The following is a 17,440-nucleotide window of genomic DNA, read 5'->3' as shown; positions in this document are numbered from 1 at the left end:
CAAAGGTGGTCGTTAAATCTTAAACTTCAGATCGCGTATGAGAGAAAAAGGTCCCCAGCCATTCCACGTTCTTGATGAGGCATGCCCCATAGTGTTTCAGTCATTTCATTGTTGCGTTTTGTATGATGTAAGCAGTGGAACATGTATTATTTGAGAGCAAATCTCCACGACGAACAACGGTTACAAATTAAAGAAATTCATCAAAGAACTAGTACGCGCCATCGCTTATGTAACTTCGTTTATTATTCTTGCAAACGGACGTACACGTGTTTCCAGTCAACTGCCAAACAGATTTCTATAACGTATTTAAGGACTCATCACACATTTGTCTGTTCGACGAAAGGACTACATCTCATTATATTTTGTTGCTGATGTCGAGGAAAAATAATAAATAATGTGAATAACAATGAAATTCTATTACAAAGTGCGTCCGTACTCAATGAAGCTATCGCAGGTACTCAATACTCGGCCACTTTAAATGAATCTATGAGCATTGTGCATTGACGACCCTCACCATATAAACGTGTAGTACACTGTTAAATTAGGAGTATCATACGTTGCTGTTTGACAGCAACAAGCTACTTTTGCGTCTGTGTGGTCATTCCACTTTAGCTCACTGTGGACTGTTCCTTGAAGATATTTTACAGCTGTTATTGCTTCTAATCCCTTATAACCAACAGTGTAGTCGAACAATATTGGAGATGTTCCCCTATGTATAATGTGATTCAGCTCTAGGTACGGCTGTCGTTTTGTGCATCCCGCAATGTTATACCTGATCTCCATACCAAGCAAGAGTTTTTGATAATCTCGCTCTCCCTGCTCGCAAACTCCCAGCCCTAAAGAAAATCAACAGGACCTTTTTGTAGGAAATTTAATGTAGTTAATTTCTTAATTGGGATACGTTATCGCTGCAGGCCACAGTACTTCAGTTACTCGAGAAAAACATACAGAAGTAACGTTGTGGCGCCACGTATCCGACTGATTTTTTTTTCGGTTTGCTACACGCAAACGCCGCCGAAATTGTAAGTAGTGTTCCTCATTGATTTTTCGTCCTTTGTAGCAGAAACTTCTACTCTTGATGTACAACGCCGATAACATTGAAGAGCACAGTGAGCATATCCATGACTTTCCACTGCACATGGTACTTCGTCACGCGTTCCAGCAGTTCTGCTTCAATGTTTACTCTACCTACTGACTCATGAGCATTTTATATTCGAGCTGGTTATCTTTGGAAAACGCACAAAAGTGACCTTGAAACGCACTTCCACCCAATACTAGTCTCTTGCCGGTCAGGACTTATAGACCGTTGTTCTTGGCATTTCCTCCTACCACTGTTCAAAGACTTCCGACTACCACGAACTATTCCCGATATTACACCTTCCTTGGTCTATTTTGGTTGGGCTGTTACGCCGCCAACATAATCAGCTTTTTCGTTAACATAATTTATTTAAAAGTGCCAGTGATGGTAACGAACGAAACACGACATCTGTAAACGCTATGCTAAAACTAATTACGCCGGCCGGAGTGGCCGAGCGGTTCTAGGCTCTACAGTCTAGAACCGCGCAACCGCTACGGTCGCAGGTTCGAATCTGGCCTCGGGCATGGATGTGTGTGATGTCCTTAGGTTAGTTAGGTTTAGGTAGTTCTAAGTTCTAGGGGACTGATGATCTCAGAAGTTAAGTCCCATTGTACTCAGAGCCATTTTTAAAACTAATTACATTAACAATTCTATTCAAAATTAGCCCGTACAAGCACAGTAGTTTCGTAGTCAGAAAGCCTGACGAATACAAAGATGTAAAGGTTTATTTTATGCTGTTAAAATTCACGAAATTGTTAGGTAAAATTTACACAAACTTCATTATCCCAATTTCTAATTCCTTGACTCGGTAGACAATTTCGGCTGTGAAATAATTTGTGTAGTCTCAGATAATTGTATATTGGTAGGAGGGAGTGGCATGAACAACGTACTACAAACCCTGACTAGTGGAGACCACTCTGGGAGTGGGGCTGCGTTTTTGTTGAATAACCCTAAAACTACGGCCACTAGGGAAAACGGATTTAAGTACAAAGATTAACTACATTAATTTTCAGCAAAAATTTTCATTCATTTCTTCTGTAGGACTAATGCTTTTCATGTAGCGAGCGAGAGAATATGAAAATCTCGCAAGTTGTTTATGAAGCCAGCTAATACATTGAATGTTCCATAAGATGTCAATTGTAGGGCAGCTGAAAAAAAATGGTTCAAATGGCTCTGAGCACTATGGGATTTAACATCTGTGGTCATCAGTCCCCTAGAACTTAGAAATACGTAAACCTAACTAACCTAAGGACATCACAAACATCCATGCCCCAGGCAGGATTCGAACCTGCGACCGTAGCGGTCGCGAGGTTCCAGACTGAAGCGCCTAGAACCGCACGGCCACACCGGCCGGGCAGGGTAGCTGAACCGCTCTGTATACGCAGCATGTTGCATTAATTTTCTGATCTAGTAAATGTAACATTTAACAAACAATTAAAAATTTTATGAAAATATGGAGACGTAAAGGTTGATGTGCACTCCAGGAGGAGGCAGTTGCCGCACGGATGGTTCCTATACTGAACCCACAGCATAAAGCAAACAGTATTTGTGCCAAAACGAATGTGAACACATGTACAGAAATGTGTACGTTAGGACGAATCCTCACCGAGACGAAGAATTCCCTGCAGAAGGGAAACAGCCCACCGGCAGTGATGCGCAGGGGGCGCTGAGCACGGGTCATGACAATCAGCAGCGACTTACGGACATCAGCGGGGAACCCCTGTAGTGACGTCACTGCTGTGTAGGCTGCCAGAGTGACGTTCTCACTCTGAAAGAAGACACAAGCACTGAAGATCGAGAGCCACCCAGCAGCTAGTAAAAAAAAAGCAAGTGAGTATAAACAACAGAAAGGAAAACGTGCCCAAAATATAACGGCTCTCTCATGCTGTCAATATAAAAACTATTTTCACAAAGTAAAAATGTGTTCTGCGTTTTCGTTGACCGAAACTTACGTGATACAAATTCGTATAGAGCAATATCCGTTGCAGAGCTGATTTATTCAATAATTTCAATTTTACATGGCCCTTTTATGTGAGGTACTGTTCATAAGCAACTAAACTGTACCACACACACATAACAAAGGTCTAAGGCTACATAAAATGCTATTATTTTTCTATTTTGATATTAGAGGTCTAATTAACAATTACAGTTCCATTATTACTGCCTACACGGCACTTTCCAGGAAAGAAATAAGGAACCTATTAAGGATGTCATGAACTTTTCTATAAATATTTTTTAAACAGCAAAATAAATACTTTGCAAATCACAGAATCTGAAAGAAAAAGGATGTCACGGACCTGACCAGCTGCGTTAAAAAATTTGCGGGAATTTTTGGTTTCTGAAAAGAATTTTACTTATTCGTCCTCATCATTGTTATTCCCTAGGAAACAGACCCCGTTAGATATATATTTATACCAATGCTCTCTCCCATCCCCAAAGTACTTCTGGAAATCGACCGGTGGGTACACTTCTGCCTCTACCGACGATGCGTTTTAAATCTCATCTATCTTTGTAATTCGATGGCCGTGAAGAATTTTCTTCATCTTTGCAAACAGATAAGAAGAATATGGAGGCTGATACATCATCACAGTATTGTTTTTGGCCAAAAATTAGTGCACTGATATGCATTTTGGTGATGCAATGGTCATGCATTGTATCGCCACAAACCCGAACGATTTTGTCGGACTGATACACGCAAACTGTGCTGAAATTGTAAGTAGTATTTCTCATTGATCTTTCAACATTGCAGGAAAACCTCTTGGCGTACTGCCCCGCTAAAATCGAAGAGCATAGTGAGCATAACATTTGGCGTATTCACCGAACACTTTTCGGTTTCGGCGACCGAGAATGTTTCCACTATACACATTATTTCGTTACCTGTAACGACGCGTTCCAATAGCTCTGCATCGGTTCCTGTGCAACTTATAATTGCGCTGGTTCTCTTTGGAAATTAACAGTTTTGGAATAAATTTTGCTGTCACTTGTTTGATACCAAAATCATCGGATCATCAGCAACACTTTCATGACACGAGCTAATTGATATGGCAAATCGGTTGGTGATGTGCTGGGGTGTCGAGGGCACTCATCAACATAGCATTCACGGCAATCTTCTAAACGCCTATACGACTCGTAGACCCATGTAAACCCATGTGTTTTAGTCGTAGCAGATTCACCAAAAGCAGTTTTAAACATTTCTGAAAATTTGATGCAATTTATTCCGTTCTTATTGAAACTTTTAATACCGTTTCGCTGGTCCATGTTTACAGATACTACTAAAACACGTGTAACCTTTCTGACAGCCGGAAACACACTAAATAACACGTGTAACCTTTCTGACAGCCGGAAACACACTAAATACCCCATGTGACTAAACCATGCTGTTACTTTTCAGACATGGTTATCAATCACGCAGACAGCACTAATATTACAAACGAAATTACAAATCGCTTTACTCTTTCAAAACATCTCATATTTGAAATGTATGCAGTAGCACTAGATAGTGAACATTATGTTACTGATCAGATTAGCTCATACGTATATGTTCGTGTTGAACCTCTCTACATATCTGACTTATTACTCAAAGTACATTGCCCTGTCAATCGGCTAATATTCAAAGGTGCACCACATCAACAAGAAAACTAAAACTATAAAATATCCTTCTAAGGAATCCCACGTGAGCGACTGTTTTAGTGTTTTGCGGGGCCTTGCCATATATTCTGTTAGTCATGTAATATTTTGTTGCCAGCTACATAAATTGTTTCTTTTATTTTGCCACTTAACTTGGCCATCTTCAAGTACACCAATCAAATACACAAATACATAATTTATAATAATGACATTTTGGGAATATACACTCCTGGAAATGGAAAAAAGAACACATTGACACCGGTGTGTCAGAGCCACCATACTTGCTCCGGACACTGCGAGAGGGCTGTACAAGCAATGATCACACGCACGGCACAGCGGACACACCAGGAACCGCGGTGTTGGCCGTCGAATGGCGCTAGCTGCGCAGCATTTGTGCACCGCCGCCGTCAGTGTCAGCCAGTTTGCCGTGGCATACGGAGCTCCATCGCAGTCTTTAACACTGGTAGCGTGCCGCGACAGCGTGGACGTGAACCGTATGTGCAGTTGACGGACTTTGAGCGAGGGCATATAGTGGGCATGCGGGAGGCCGGGTGGACGTACCGCCGAATTGCTCAACACGTGGGGCGTGAGGTCTCCACAGTACATCGATGTTGTCGCCAGTGGTCGGCGGAAGGTGCACGTGCCCGTCGACCTGGGACCGGACCGCAGCGACGCACGGATGCACGCCAAGACCGTAGGATCCTACGCAGTGCCGTAGGGGACCGCACCGCCACTTCCCAGCAAATTAGGGACACTGTTGCTCCTGGGGTATCGGCGAGGACCATTCGCAACCGTCTCCATGAAGCTGGGCTACGGTCCCGCACACCGTTAGGCCGTCTTCCGCTCACGCCCCAACATCGTGCAGCCCGCCTCCAGTGGTGTCGCGACAGGCGTGAATGGAGGGACGAATGGAGACGTGTCGTCTTCAGCGATGAGAGTCGCTTCTGCCTTGGTGCCAATGATGGTCGTATGCGTGTTTGGCGCCGTGCAGGTGAGCGCCACAATCAGGACTGCATACGACCGAGGCACACAGGGCCAACACCCGGCATCATGGTGTGGGGAGCGATCTCCTACACTGGCCGTACACCACTGGTGATCGTCGAGGGGACACTGAATAGTGCACGGTACATCCAAACCGTCATCGAACCCATCGTTCTACCATTCCTAGACCGGCAAGGGAACTTGCTGTTCCAACAGGACAATGCACGTCCGCATGTATCCCGTGCCACCCAACGTGCTCTAGAAGGTGTACGTCAACTACCCTGGCCAGCAAGATCTCCGGATCTGTCCCCCATTGAGCATGTTTGGGACTGGATGAAGCGTCGTCTCACGCGGTCTGCACGTCCAGCACGAACGCTGGTCCAACTGAGGCGCCAGGTGGAAATGGCATGGCAAGCCGTTCCACAGGACTACATCCAGCATCTCTACGATCGTCTCCATGGGAGAATAGCAGCCTGCATTGCTGCGAAAGGTGGATATACACTGTACTAGTGCCGACATTGTGCATGCTCTGTTGCCTGTGTCTATGTGCCTGTGGTTCTGTCAGTGTGATCATGTGATGTATCTGACCCCAGGAATGTGTCAATAAAGTTTCCCCTTCCTGGGACAATGAATTCACGGTGTTCGTATTTCAATTTCCAGGAGTGTATATGCCTAGGTAATATATTTCAGTGATTAACATATCAAGATCACAGTTTAATGTAAGTGCGAGATAAGCCGATGCAACTGTGAAATACTGGTGTATTAACAACCGGAGTAACTGGCGGAATGTTGAATGTAAGTTTGCATTAATTGCGTTGTACAGGTGTCGGATGTGAGTTTGTGGCCTAGAATTCCATGCCTGCTACATTTGTTCTGGCAATACAGAGACGGTTAAAGGGGTTAGGACGTCAAACGAGCCAACTTGGAGCAGGAGAGGCACCACAGGACATCTTAATTTCCACTGCCTATACTTTTACAAACAAAGTCATAAAACTTTGTCAGAATGACCAGGAAGGATTCAGGATTCACACTCGTAGCAGCGGAAGTTCAAAAACATAACAAAATAATTTTTTTTACATGTGAAATTTCATCATTTTTTCACTTACTATTGGCTGCATTTGTTGCTATAGGTACACTTTACTTCATAAGTAAGAGAGACCGATGAATTTTTCGCAGAATACAAACCATACCTACAGGTGTATGAAAGTCTAGATTCTATTTAATTTATAACAAAATGAATGAGATGTTACGTTTTAAACTTTATGTTCAGAAAAAAATCAATTTTGTAGTTAATTATCTCAATTTTTGCCACAGTTTTTAATATATTTGGAAAATTCTAGAGTTTCATACACCTGTAAGTAGGGTTTGTATGCTGTGCAAAATTTATCAAAGAATCTCTCTTACTTGTGAAGAAAAATGTACCTATAGCAATAAATGCAGCCAACAGTAAATGAAAAAATCATGAAACTTCATATCTAAAAAATATTAATTTTATTATGTTTTTGCACTTCTACTGCTATGAGTGTGAATCCTGAATCCTTCCTGGTCATGCTGACAATGTTTTATGAATTTATTTGTAAAAGTATAGACAGTAGAAAATGAAATGTTCTGTGGTGCCTCTCCTGCTCCAAGTCGGCCCGTTTGACGTCCTACCCCCCTTAATCCTGTTTTCGGATGACTATGGAGTTGTCGTCCGATGAAGGTGCTCGATTGGAGACAGATCTGGTGATCGAGCAGGCCAAAACAACATGTCGACATGTACATCATGTTCGGTTATAGTAGCGTTACCTGTTGGAAAAGACACCTGGAATCCTGTTCAAGAATGGCAGTACAGCATGTAGAATCACCAGACTGACGTACATTAGTCAGAACGCGTAGGATAACCACGAGATTGGATAACCAGGAGAGTGCACCTGCTGTCAAACGAAATCGCACGCCGACCATATCTTCAGGTGTAGATCCAGTGTGTTTAGCTCTCAGACATGTTGGTTGCAGGCCCTCAACTGGCGTTCTTCTAACCAACACACGACCATCGCTGCCACCGAGGCAGAACCAACTGTCATCAGAAAACACAGCAGACTTCCACCCTGCCCTACAATGAACTCTCGCTTGGCATCACTGAAATAGTAAATAGTGGTGGTTTCTGATCAGTCTAATACACACTACAGAGCGTCCGACTCCGAGCTGCCCTTGAGGTAACCGATTGGCAACAGTTCGTTGTGTTACTGAGGTGCCAACTGCTCCTCAAATTGTTGCTCCAGATGCAGCGCGATGCGCCAGAGCCCTTCGTCGAACACGATAGTCTTCCCTCCCGGCATTGCCAAGTGGCCGCCCGTAGCGCGGTCTCCTTGCGACCGTACTTTCTCATGACTACCGCTCCCAAGAATCATCTACAGTCGCCAAATTTGTGCCAAACCTTTCTGCAGTAGCGCAGGAAGAAACTCCAGCTTCTCGTAACCATATTACCCAATCTCGTTCAAAGTCATTGAGGTGCTAATAATGGCGTTTGGCAGGCTTAAACACATTCTTGACTAACGTCAACTCACCACGCCCAGTCTCAAAGGTAACCAACCCATATGAACGCTACAGCATGTATTTTAACCAAACCTGTTTTTCCTCTTTATAGTGGCGCGTTGGTCGAGATCTAATGACTGTTAGCAGAATATGGAATCGCTGGATTCAGGAGGGTAATACGGCCTCTTTATCACTAGCAGTCGAGGTGACAGGCATCTTAGCCACGTCTCGAACCCTGTGTCAACAGATGGGGACGTTTGCAAGACAACAACCATCTGCATGAACAGTTCGACGACGACGTTTGCAGCAGCATGGACTATCAACTCGGAGACCATGGCTGCGGTTACCCTTGACGTTGCATCACAGACAGGAGCGCCTGCGATGGTGTACTCAACGACGAACCTGGGTGCACGAATAGCAAAACGTCATTTTTTTCGGATGAATCCAGGTTCTATTTACAGCATTATGATGATCGCATCCGTGTTTGGCGAAATCGCGGTGAAAGCACATTGGAAGCGTGTATTCGTCATAGCCATACTGGCGTATCACCCGGAGTGATGGAATGCGGTGCCATTGGTTACACTCTCGGTCACCTCTTGTTCGCGTTGACGGCACTTCGAACAATGGTCGTTACATTTCAGATGTGTTACGACCTGTGGCTCTACCCTTCATTCGACCCTTGCGAAACCCTGCATTTCAGCAGGATAATGCACGACCGCATGTTGCAGGTCCTGTACTGGCCTTTCTGGATACAGAAAATGTTCGACTTCTGCGCTAGCCAGCACATTCTCCAGATCTCTCACCAACTGAAAACGTCTGGTCAATGGTGGCCGAACAACTGGCTTGTCACAATACACCAGTCACTACTCTTGATGAACTGTGGTATCGTGTTGAAGCTACATGGGCAGCTGTACCTGTACACGCCATCCAATCTCTGTTTGACTCAATTCCCAGGGGTATCAAGGCCGTTATTCTGGGTACTGATTTCTCAGGATCTATGCACCCAAATTGCGTGGAAATTTAATCACATGTCAGTTCTAGTATAATATATTTGTCCAAGGAATACACATTTATCATCTGCATTTCTTCTTGGTGTAGCAATTTTAATGGCCAGTAGTGTAGAAACACATCTACCAATTTCCGTTTATGTCACACAACTGCTTCTTGGTGCTGCTACTTTTTCCGTCAGTGTAGAATAATGTAGGTGTCCTACTGTTAATATTCATGCCTCTGACCTCGGAAACACAGTAACGTATGATGTGAAATCCCACATGTGGTTGACAGAGCATCTAAAACCGTGACGTGGAATGGGCAGGATATGCAGCTGTCTCCACTAGAGTCCTGAAAGAATTATCGTTGGATGGTGGTGGAAGGTGGTGGTAGTTTCTTAACCAACTGTAGTATGATTCGAATCGCAGTGGTACACACGGTTCTTCCAATAATGCTTGTAAACTGCTCTCGTCATGTAAAAACGTAAAGTCTGTGGCGCAAGCTCGTGACCAGTCTATTAGCCTCAGTGTAAGTTCAGTACAGCCTTCTTTCGACTAGGAGGTGGCAGGCCCATCGTCCCATCCGCCTTATACTCGCAGGAAACATCCCCGGTACTGCGTAGGCTTTCCCGGTGTGATAATTCTTGATAGCCTCCTCGGGTTTGCTATTGGATCCTACAATCAATTGGACTCAACATTTCTCCGTTCTACCGGCTCCTCATCTTCAGGAGAATGATGCTGTTGCTGCTGAGTCCCAATGGAACCTGATGCCAAGGCTGCAAATCGTCGCCCTATATAGGCCTCCATACCGTACACTGATTATGGGCTGCACATGACAATAGCTGGTCTCCACATGTGTCACATTTGGCTGCCCGTTCTACTCGTTCCCTCAATGTCCTCCGTGTTCTCAGCGGAACTTCGTAGGGACCGGATCGAACCGTCCTACTTCGCCTATATCGGTCGATCGTCCGCTCAAAGCTGGATTATGGGAGCTTTGTATACTCCTCTGCACGGCCGTCCATCCTACGCCGCCTCAACTCTATACAACGTCGGGGGTTACGTCTTGCGATCGGAGCGTTCTATACTAGTCCCGTCGAGAGTCTTCATGCTGAAGCCGGTGAATTGCCACTAACCTACCGGCGCGATATACTCCTTTGTCTGTATGCCTGTCGGCTATTATCAATGCCCGACCACCTGTCTTATCGTTCCCTTTTTGACGGCTCTCTCGACCGTCAATACGGGTTGTATGTATCTGCCCTGCTACCCCCTGGAGTTCGCTTTCGTCGCCTTCTTCAGCAACTTGATTTTCCACTCCCTGCAACCTTTAGAGTTGCCGAGAACCAAACGCCACCATGGCTCCAGGCTCAGGTTCGCGTTCACCTTGACCTCAGCTCGCTCCCAAAGGAGGTTACCCCAGCTGCGGTATACCGCTCGCGGTTTGTCGAACTTCGTTCGATGTTCATTAATACGATCTTCATTTATACAGATGACGGTGTCGGATGTTCTTTTATTGTCGGGGCACGCAGTTTCAAATACCGGCTCTATGGGCATTATTCGGTCTTCACAGCTGAGCTATTTGCCCTCTATCAGGCTGTTCTTTACATCCGCCGCCACCGACATTCTGCTTATGTCATCTGCTCTGATTCCTCAGTGATCCGTGTCCGGTTCACCCTTTCGTGCACCAGATCCAACGCTCTCTTCAGCAGCTGGCGGACGACGGTTCTCCGGTTACCTTTATGTGGGTTCCTGGCCATGTTGGTATTCCTGGGAACGAAGCTGCAGACGCCGCGGCCAAGGCTGCGGTCCTCCAGCATCGGACAGTTTCTTGTTGCGTGCTTTCATCTCATTTTAGCAGAGTCATATGTCAGCGCATTTTATCGCTGTGGCATTGGTCTTCACTTACTGAGAACAAGCTTCGGGCCTTGAAACCTCTCCCCACGGCTTGGACCTCTTCACGCCCTTCTCGGCGGGAGGAGGTCGTTTTGGCCCAGTTACGGATTGGATACTGCCGGTTCAGCCACCGCCATCTGCTGACGGCTGCGCCGGCCCCGTTCTGCCCATGTGGGCAATTGCTGACGGTACGCCACATTTTAACGTCCTGTCCGAATTTTAATACACTGCGCATTGATCTTGGCCTACCATGTACTCTGGATGAAATTTTAGCCGATGATCCAGGAGCAGCTGCTCGCGCTCTTCATTTTATCCACTTGACAAACCTGTCTAAGGACATTTGATTATGCTGTTTTCTTTTAATCCCCTGCCTGTTAATATGCCTTTTATAGTTTTGTCCTTCTTAGTTGCTGTTTTAACATTGTGCCTCACACTGCAGTCATAATTTAGTCTGGGCGCTAATGACAACTGTTGTTGTGCGCCCTAAAACCACAAAAGAAAAAAAATAAAGAAAGAAACGGGCTGTGTCACCGTCCCTAGAAGGACACCAACGCCAATTATACATCGTCTACAAATTCTGGGATGTTTGCACCTGAGAATGTTGGCTTCTCATGGGAGATAGCACGGGGTTCCACGTCCTGCTAACAGGATAACGCTCGTTTTCATTAATCTCTCTACCTAATGTCACTTGCCTCGTTGTAAACACTATTCAAGAAACGGGACATACTGGCAACTAGCAGGGCTCGTCAAATTTCACCTCGTGTCGCTCGTTTAAACAATATTCCTCTACGTGCGATTTTTCAGGCTGTTGTAGTCTCGTGAGACGACAATGTTCAACGCACCTGTCCTGAATTATACTAATCGAACGGTCGATGTAAGTCCTCCCACAGTGACAAGGAAATCTGTATGCCCCAAATCATCACTGACAGGGCCGAGTAATTCCAAAATTTTCGAAGGTGGGCAGAACATGCTCTTAATGTTAAAATCCTTTCAAATTCGAACAGTCTTAAGGAATATGTTGACAACATAAGGATGAACGTTCTCAGATCTGTTCTCCTCTTCATGCACCTTCAGAAATGGTCCACTTTCCTTACAAGCAGGTGTCAAATGTGCAAGTTTCTAGTTCAACTATCGTGGTCTTCAGTAGTACATATTCAGGAACTAGAGATCTAAGTACGCCATTACGATGGTGTGGTGGCTGGCAACACTAAGCGTGCCGATACCGATCTTTATGTGACAGCTTTGAGTGAACACTGTGACCCAGAGTATCGTCATGTTCAAACATAGAAGCCTCCCATCACTTTCGACCTCCATGGTAAATCTAATACTGGGACGGAGACAGCTGAAGTTGTTCAAATATCGACTAAGAGCATCACCTTAATTGGACCAGGCAAAAAAGGTGTCATCAACTTATCTCCAGAAGAGCGTTGATTGCGAAGATGGCTGAACGTTATACAGCCGAAATATTAGAAGAAGAAGGAGAATTCTTGCGGCTGCACACCCGAAACTTAATGGAACACTATTTTATACTTTTGTCGACAAACTTGGATCTTGTATGTGGGCTAAATGTTTTGGTGTAATGGTAGTTGAGTAAACTCCGCCGTAACATAGGAAATAGATTACCAAAATTATGTTAGTGACTATACTACACGGAGGGTGCATATATACCTATGTAAATGCTTGCAATACATAATGTGAGTGTTTACAGAGGAAATTTGTCCACTGACATATAGTAGTCTCCGCTGACAGACCACTCTGTTTATCCGGTGCCGCGCGCAACGGAATTTGAATCTGCGCCAGACGTCAGGGACATTGAAGACTCATAGAGGTCTCTGCACCATCGCGCCGTAAGCTGTGGCGGCGCGCGCCTCCTGGTCCGCTTTTAGTGTGGGGGCGCCACTGTGGAACACGTGGTCCCAGCGGCCAATAGTGGCGCCCCCGGTAGCATACTTACGCGCCTGCCTCGCGCTCAGCCAGCCCTCTATAATGTCATCCTTGCCACTGGCCTCTATCCCGACCTGTGGAAAACGTCCCGTATCCTGGTGTTCTCCAAACCCAACAAGCCTCCATCTGATGCCTCTTCCTATCGTCCTATCTGTCTCACATCGGTGTTCAGCAAGCTCTTGGAATCCATCCTTTCCCGGCGCTTCCATCACCACCTCCACCAAAACCACCTCCTCCCCAACACCCAATATGGCTTTCGACCTCCCTTCTCTGCCGATGACCAACTCCCCCGCCTCACTCATCTCCTCTCCCTCCAGCTTCTCCCGTCGCTCCGCCATTTTTGTCTCCCTCGACCTCGAAAAGGCCTACAACCGTGTCTGGCATCCCGGTCTCCTGATTAAACTCCGAACCTATGCCCTTCCTATCAACTACATCCGTCTGATGGCCTCCTTCCTCGCCCGCCGCCCCTCCTATGTTACCATCCATAATGCCAATTCCCACACCTTCTACCCCTCTGCAGGTGTGCCCCAGGGCTCTGTCCTCTCCCCTCTCCTCTACCTCCTGTACATGGCAGATATGCCCCAACCCACTCCCCCCCTCCTGTACACCTCTTGCAATATGCTGATGACACTGCATTCCTCGCCCTCGCTCCTACCCTCCAACGGTCCCAACGCATTCTCCAGAATCACTTTGACCTTTTTGCTGCATGGTGTAACCAGTGGCTCCTGAAAATAAATCCTTCCAAGACCCAGGCAATCATCGTAGGTCGTACCACTCGCTCCTTCCAGCTCCTGGATTCCTCCTTTACTGTCTGCGCCCGTCCTGTCCACCTCACCCCCACCCTCACCGACCTTGGCCACACCATTGACCGTCACCTCACCTGGATCCCTCATCTTTGCTCCATCCAATCCAAAGCTCCCAACCGCCTCTGACTCCTCAAACTCCTCTCTGGCTGGACATGGGGGTTGGACCCCTCTACCATCCTCCACACCTACAAATCCTTAATCCGTCCCATCCTCAGTTATTCCAGTCCCTCCTGGATATCTGCCCCCCCCCCCAAATTCTATAAGTCCCTCCAGATCCTTGAGCATCATGCACTCCGCCTCGCCTTCCGTATACGCCTCCCGTCCCCCACGCGGATCCTCTATGACCTCATTCCTTTCCCCTATCTGCTCCTATTCCTCGAACATATCTGCATCCTCTACACCTCCCGCCACCTTGGTTCCCCTCACCCCCTGGTTGTTCCTCTCCTCTCCCATCCCCACCCCCTGCCACGTCTTCACTGTTGTGTCCCCCCTACCTTCCATCTCTACACCCTTCATTTTCTTTCCCAAGGTGGCTTCCATCAACTCCCCCTCCTGGATGATGCCCTCTCTCCCTCCATTTATCCTTCCTATTAACTCTGATACTCACTCCCCCTCCTTTCCTCTGTCCTTTTCCCAGGCTCCCTCTCCCCCCTTCCATCCTCTTTTTTCTCCACCTCCCCTCTCTCTGCGCCCTTCTCTCCCCCGAGTCCTTTTGCATTTCCCTCCTCTGCCTCTTCTCATTCCCTCTCGCGTCTGCCCTGTCCCTCTCCCCCTTTATGAGTCCTCTCCCTCCTTGGTCCCCCCCTTTCGTTTTTTCCTCTCCTCCCACCTTGTTTTTCCCCCTCCTCCAGGTCCCTCCCCCCCCCCATCTGCCTTTGGCTCGGGAGTGTCATCTTTATGCCGCCATTTCCGTGCAGTGTTTTACAGTGAGTGTTTTACAGTGAGTGTTCCGTGTTGTGTCTTTTGGGAAGTGTTGCGAACGGCCATCATACTGCCGCTGGGTGTGATTTTTTATCTCTTGCGCACAGAAACCAGACTGTCACAATGTTTTTTAATTGTGTGTCTCCTATGTTACTTGTCTGATTCCTGTGTATTTTATTAACATTGCCAACCCCTTTTGCCTTCTGTTTTAACTTTCCGCATTTTTCCGCCATTGTACACTTTAAGTCACCGTTTTATCGCCTGTCTTTCTTGTTTCTTTTCTTCTTCCACTTTTAAAAAAGTCTGTAGGCTGTAGAGCAGCGTACTAAGCTGCTGCCAGCCCGCCCCCTTCGCGGGGGAATTGAAAATCAATAAAGGAAAAAAAAAGCTCAGCCAGCAGTCTAACATCGCGTGCGTCTCAGGACATATCGCCCCAGACAGCGTATTGACTTCCGTGATTCTATTCCAGTGGACGTCATTGACTTGTTTGGTTCGTTACTCTGTTGTCTGTTCTTGTTGCGTCGTAAGGTCCTCCGTTGGTCGTGTTCGTCCTCTCCCGTTGTGTTGTTGTTCGCGGGCCGCTCCGCGGGTCCCGCCGCGTTTCCGTCACTACTACCCCGCGTCCGTTCCGGTCGCCGTTACAACAGTTTACTTTACCAACAGGTCTGAAATGTAATACCGCTATAACACTACCATATGAACGTGAACAAAAACGTAAAATAATGGTGTAATTAACAACCCTGTTAGTGTACAGCACACACAGGCCAATTTTTTACAGGATCCTATCAAAATAACGACTGTCATTATCGTTAAACTGATTGTACAACGGCGCACCATAGGCTATCTTGCATCCCACAGCACTGCAAGCACCACCTAGATTTCGATTAACGCTGTATTGTCAAATCTATTGATTATTTTCCTTCTAGATGAAATAAATACTCGACGTAGCAGGAATTCAAAGTGGCAGACCAGCATCATCGTTATAAAATATGAGGATGAGTCAAAACGTTATGGCCACCTGCCGCACAGTCTGTGGGCATACGTTTGAAACGCAATACACAATACAGCAGGAATTTTCTTGGCACAGATTCGATAAGTTCCTAGTAAGTGACTGGACGTATGTTACACAAGACTTCTACACACAAGTCACGCAATTCCCGTAAACTATGGGTTGGTGGTTTGTGTGCAAGGAGCAGGAGCCAGATAGCATACCACATTTTTTTCTTTCAAGTCCTGATCAAGGAAATTTGGCGGGCAGTACATGAATCAGTAGTCTTCAGAACACTAGATCACTATAGAGCGATGGTGGCCTTGAGAGAAGGGAAGTTAATGAAATGGAAGATGAGATCGCCGTCGGAGAAGACATCGAGAATGAAAAGATGCAGCTGGTCGGAAATAATGTTCACGTAGTCCACAGCTAACATGTGCCTTTGATTACTACCGTAGGTCCCATGGCACCCCTGGTGCATATCTTCCATAGCGTAACTTTGTCCCCTTCTGTCTGTATCCGTGACGTGATGCACGTATCGATCAGCTTTTCACCCGAATATCGACAAATCTGGACCAACCTTCACTTGGTGTAGCAATAAATGTGATTCGTAATACCTTAAGACACGTTTCCAATAGTCCACGGTCGAATTTTATGATTCTGTGTTCACTGCAGTCGTAATTAATGATGTCAAATGGTTCAAATGGCTCTGAGCACTATGGGACTTAACATCTGAGGTCATCAGTCCCATAGAACATAGAACCACTTAAACCTAACTAACCTAAGGACATCACACACATCCATACCCGAGGCAGGATTCGAACCTGCGACCGTAGTGGTCGCGCGGTTCCAGACTGAAGCGCCTAGAACCACTCGGTCGCAACGGCCGGCTTTAATCTATTCAATGATTTCATATACTATATCCTACATTTATAAGCGGCCATCAATAAGATTCAGTTCGTAGGCAACGCTAACCCCTTGGCTGCATGTCAGTGATTACTTTCGTACACCAATATCAGTGTCACGCTGGGTTGCATATACGGTGCGGCAACGCCATCAAACAGAATTTTTTTGATCCCTCCTTATATATACTTTCCTTAGTGTATCACGTTCCCAATACCAGCAGGTGTCAGTCCCGCAACGGGCAGTGGTCATAATTTTTTGGCTCATCAGTGGTTTTTAATTGTTTTATTTAGGTTTTATTCTGTGTGTTATCTTACCATTACATCGCAACATTTTCTTGTTACTGTTCTGTAACTAAAATCCTTATCCCAAACAACATTGCCTTTTTGCACCTGCAGTACTATGTCTTACCGCTGTGAGGTTCTTGGATGTTTTATGGCTCTTACCTCCGTGATGAGCTCGTCTCCGAACCAGCAGTAAACAAACACCTCCGCGAGCATTAGGGTCAGGTACCAGCAGCACTTCCCTGCTTGCGTCAGGCTCCGTGAGTTCTGAAAGAATGACAGAATACTCTGTAATGGTCTTATCGACAACAAAGTACGATATGTTGTTGCACAGGCATAAGGGAAGCTCTTGCAAGCAGCCAAAGGGAGTGCGGGCCAGCTTCTACGCACTAGACTAATACTGAATTCTACAAGGCATCAGTCTACCATAGCGGTGACTCGATTGCTACACACTGTGGCACAAGGCTGCGCTGCCTCGGCCACCTAAGTGACGGAAATGGGCCGGGGGAAGTATA

At 46.2% G+C, this 17,440-nt stretch overlaps 1 protein-coding gene across 1 annotated transcript in view; it reads right to left on the bottom strand.

Moving 5' to 3' along the window:
- Positions 1–17,187, bottom strand: part of LOC126416376 (odorant receptor Or2-like) — a 35,806-nt gene extending 18,619 nt beyond the window's left edge. The window contains exons 1-2 of the mRNA XM_050084054.1: positions 17,088–17,187; positions 2,685–2,846 (exon numbers count right to left, since the gene is read on the bottom strand). Of these exons, the coding sequence (XP_049940011.1) occupies positions 2,685–2,846; positions 17,088–17,141 (216 nt within the window). The 5' untranslated portion in view covers positions 17,142–17,187. The remainder of the gene's footprint in view (positions 1–2,684; positions 2,847–17,087) is intronic.
- Between the last annotated feature and the right edge of the window lie 253 nt (positions 17,188–17,440).

The sequence above is a fragment of the Schistocerca serialis genome, chromosome 8 (assembly GCF_023864345.2).
Source record: "Schistocerca serialis cubense isolate TAMUIC-IGC-003099 chromosome 8, iqSchSeri2.2, whole genome shotgun sequence".
NCBI classification, from domain to species: domain Eukaryota; kingdom Metazoa; phylum Arthropoda; class Insecta; order Orthoptera; family Acrididae; genus Schistocerca; species Schistocerca serialis.
Note: the sequence above shows the minus strand (reverse complement) of the source record. Positions and strands in the feature narration are given on the sequence as shown.